This window comes from Oncorhynchus tshawytscha, linkage group LG09 (assembly GCF_018296145.1).
Source record: "Oncorhynchus tshawytscha isolate Ot180627B linkage group LG09, Otsh_v2.0, whole genome shotgun sequence".
NCBI classification, from domain to species: Eukaryota; Metazoa; Chordata; class Actinopteri; order Salmoniformes; family Salmonidae; genus Oncorhynchus; species Oncorhynchus tshawytscha.
The window spans coordinates 18,236,784-18,239,977 of NC_056437.1; the positions used below are offsets into that span (position 1 = coordinate 18,236,784).

Consider the following 3,194-nt stretch of genomic DNA (forward strand, 5'->3'; position numbering starts at 1 on the left):
AGGGTGAAAGGCAAACACACTATTCATCGCGCCAATATGGTTAAAACTGTCGGATTGGTCCATGATGTGTAAACTCCACCCTCCAGCACACCAGTGCACACCAGCTGAATGAAATCAAGAGCACCTAATCGCAATTGGGAAATTGAACCAATTGAAATGAAGTTCATTGGTTGACAGCTGTACATAATTAGCCATTCAGGTAAGAAGGGTCTGGGATTCCTTTATGAGGTGCAACCAAAACAGCTGTTAAACATTGCAACAGGGATATTCTGGCAGGGTGTCTGTGTAGCATTAGTTCTGAATACGGTTGTGGTTTTGATCACTAAAATGGCTGTGACTTTTGGACTCTCTTTGAGGTTAGTTTTTCAATGTATTCATCTGATTGGTTTACCTTGTCTTAAAGTGTTCACTGGATATTGATGTTTACCTGTCTGAATGTTTTGTAGTGTTTCTTGGCTTTGTTGCCTGCTAATTGGAGGGATAAAGTGTTTTCCACTTCAAGGTGCGTTTTGGTTTACACTACTTCAGTTAAAATCACAGTCTAGTTCCAATGGCTTAAGGCTGGCATTTTACCACAATGTTTTCTTTGTTTCCTAGGTGGTGCTTATGGGCATCCTGCCTGCACTGGACCTGAACCAACTGGATCCCAAGCAAGTGTGGTGTCTGGTCCAAATGCTAAAGCTACTGGCTACAATACCCTGGCAAGTGTGATGCAGGGTCCAAATGCCACAGCTGAAGCAACTGCTAAACATACCTCTGCAGTAGCGGCTGCCGGCCCGCGCGCCTCTGCTGAAGCAACTGCCAGCCATACCTCTGCAGAAGCGGCTGGCCCCCGCGCCTCAGCTGAAGCAACTGCCAGCCATACCAATGCAGTAGCGGCTGCCGGCCCCCGCGCCTCTGCTGAAGCAACTGCCAACCATGCCTCGTCAGAAGCGGCTGGCCCCCGCGCCTCTGCTGAAGCAACTGCCAAACAAAGCTCTGCAGAAGCGGCCGCCGGCCCCGCGCCTCTGCTGAAGCAACTGCCAACCATGCCTCGTCAGAAGCGGCCGGCCCCGCGCCTCAGCTGAAGCAACTGCCAGCCATACATCTGCAGTAGCGGCCGCCGCCCGCGCGCCTCTGCTGAAGCAACTGCCAAACATACCTCTGCAGAAGCAGCTGGACCCCGCGCCTCTGCTGAAGCAACTGCCAAACATACCTCTGCAGAAGCAGCTGGACCCCGCGCCTCTGCTGAAGCAACTGCCAAACATACCTCTGCAGAATCGGCTGGCCCCGCGCCTCAGCTGAAGCAACTGCCAGCCAGTACCTCTGCAGCTGAAGCGCCAACCATGCCGGAAGCCCCCCCGCGCCTCTGAAGCAACTGCCAAACATACCTCTGCAGAAGCGGCTGGCTGGCCCCGCGCCTCTGCTGAAGCAACTGCCAACCATGCCTCAGCTGAAGCAACTGCCAGCCATACTGCTCTGCAGCGCCTCTGCTGCCAAACATACCTCTGCAGAATCGGCTGGCCCCCGCGCCTCAGCTGAAGCAACTGCCAGCCATACCTCTGCAGTAGCGCCTGGCCCCCGCGCCTCTGAAGCAACTGCCAAACATACCTCTGCAGTAGCGCCTGGCCCCCGCGCCTCTGCTGAAGCAACTGCCAAACAAAGCTCTGCAGAAGCGGCTGGCCCCGCGCCTCTGCTGAAGCAACTGCCAGCCATACCTCTGCAGAAGCGGCTGGCCCCCGCGCCTCAGCTGAAGCAACTGCCAAACATACCTCTGCAGTAGCGCCACCGGCCCCCGCGCCTGCTGAAGCAACTGCCAAACATACCTCTGCAGTAGCGGCTGGCCCCCGCGCCTCTGCTGAAGCAACTGCCAGCCATACCTCTGCAGAAGCAGCTGGACCCCATACCTCTGCGCCTCTGCTGAAGCAACTGCCAAACATACCTCTGCAGTAGCGGCTGGCCCCCGCGCCTCAGCTGAAGCAACTGCCAAACATACCTCTGCAGAAGCGGCCGGCCTTGTACAGACGGCCCGACCCCTTAACAAGCTAGATAGGGAGATCATAATTTGGTTTGCACAACTCCTTAATCGTCTTTCCCCTGTTACTGTGCCTCCATTCGAAGAAAAGGGCAAAGGTAACTGAGGTGAGGAATTGTGCAAACTAATGCACTTGTTTGAAATGAGGATCTCCTTCATTTGCTCATCGTTATGCAAATTGTTTACAGGGGTGAACACTACAATGGTATGATTTTTTTTTTTAAATTTCAAAACCATACGACTAAAATTTACATCTGATTTGGTCACTATTGCTGACACTTAGGTTGTACGGTTTTGTCCTGGTGTTCCTGCTACTCTTGCATGATTTGTTCAATAAACAATTTGACTTCCCAAATGCTTTGTCTTTTAAATGTGGGTTTCTCTTCTGCCTACCATATGTTTGCTGATTAGGGACAGACTGGGTCTGGAGAAAAGGGATTGTGGCTCACACCACTTGTGTAAACAGCTTTGTTTCTGGTAGTTGAGGAAAGGTTGACTGCATTTCTTGTTTTAATTCCTCATTGTTTGCATAGTCAACATACACACTTACCCCACCAAACATGCCACCAGGGGTCTTTTCACAGTCTCCAAATTAAAAGCACAGTGTTAGAGCCATGATTGGCTGGAACTCCCTTCCATATACCGCAAGAGAACAGCAAACCGGGTTTTAAAAAAACAAGGCAACACTTCACGGCACAACGCCTCTCCCCATGTGACCTACTGGTTGTGTGTATGTGTAATGGCTGCACAAAGCATTAACATATGTAAATTGCCAAGTGTTTTTTTTTTTTTTTAAGTGTCAGACCCCAGTAAGACTAGCTGTCGCCATTGACATCGGCTACTGGGGATCCTAAAATATATATTCAACTACCTTTAGCATTTGAAAAGCTGAAATAAACTACAAAACACTTCTACCCAGGTCTGACCTCCACAGGACACTGGGTGTGAAATGCTTCATTGCAAACTCTTTCCTCAACAGTACAGAATCAATATAAAAGAAGCAGAGGGGAGCGACTGCAAATCAGCACAGTCCATTTGTATGTTCCCATGGTAGCAAGCATCTCCAATCCAAAATTAAATCTAGAATGGGCTTCCTATTTCACAACAAACCCATCCCTCGCTCATGCTGCCAAACACCCTTGTAAAACTATCCACCAATCATCGACTTCGGCGATATCAT

General features: G+C 50.4%; 1 protein-coding gene across 1 annotated transcript; it reads left to right on the plus strand.

Moving 5' to 3' along the window:
• Positions 1-209: 209 nt before the first annotated feature.
• LOC121847300 (coiled-coil domain-containing protein 8-like) lies at positions 210-1,095 on the plus strand. The gene is made up of 3 exons (XM_042327912.1): positions 210-356; positions 447-502; positions 598-1,095. The coding sequence occupies exons 1-3, from the start codon at positions 328-330 to the stop codon at positions 1,065-1,067; spliced, it is 555 nt and encodes a 184-aa protein (XP_042183846.1). The 5' UTR covers positions 210-327; the 3' UTR covers positions 1,068-1,095.
• Positions 1,096-3,194: the final 2,099 nt, after the last annotated feature.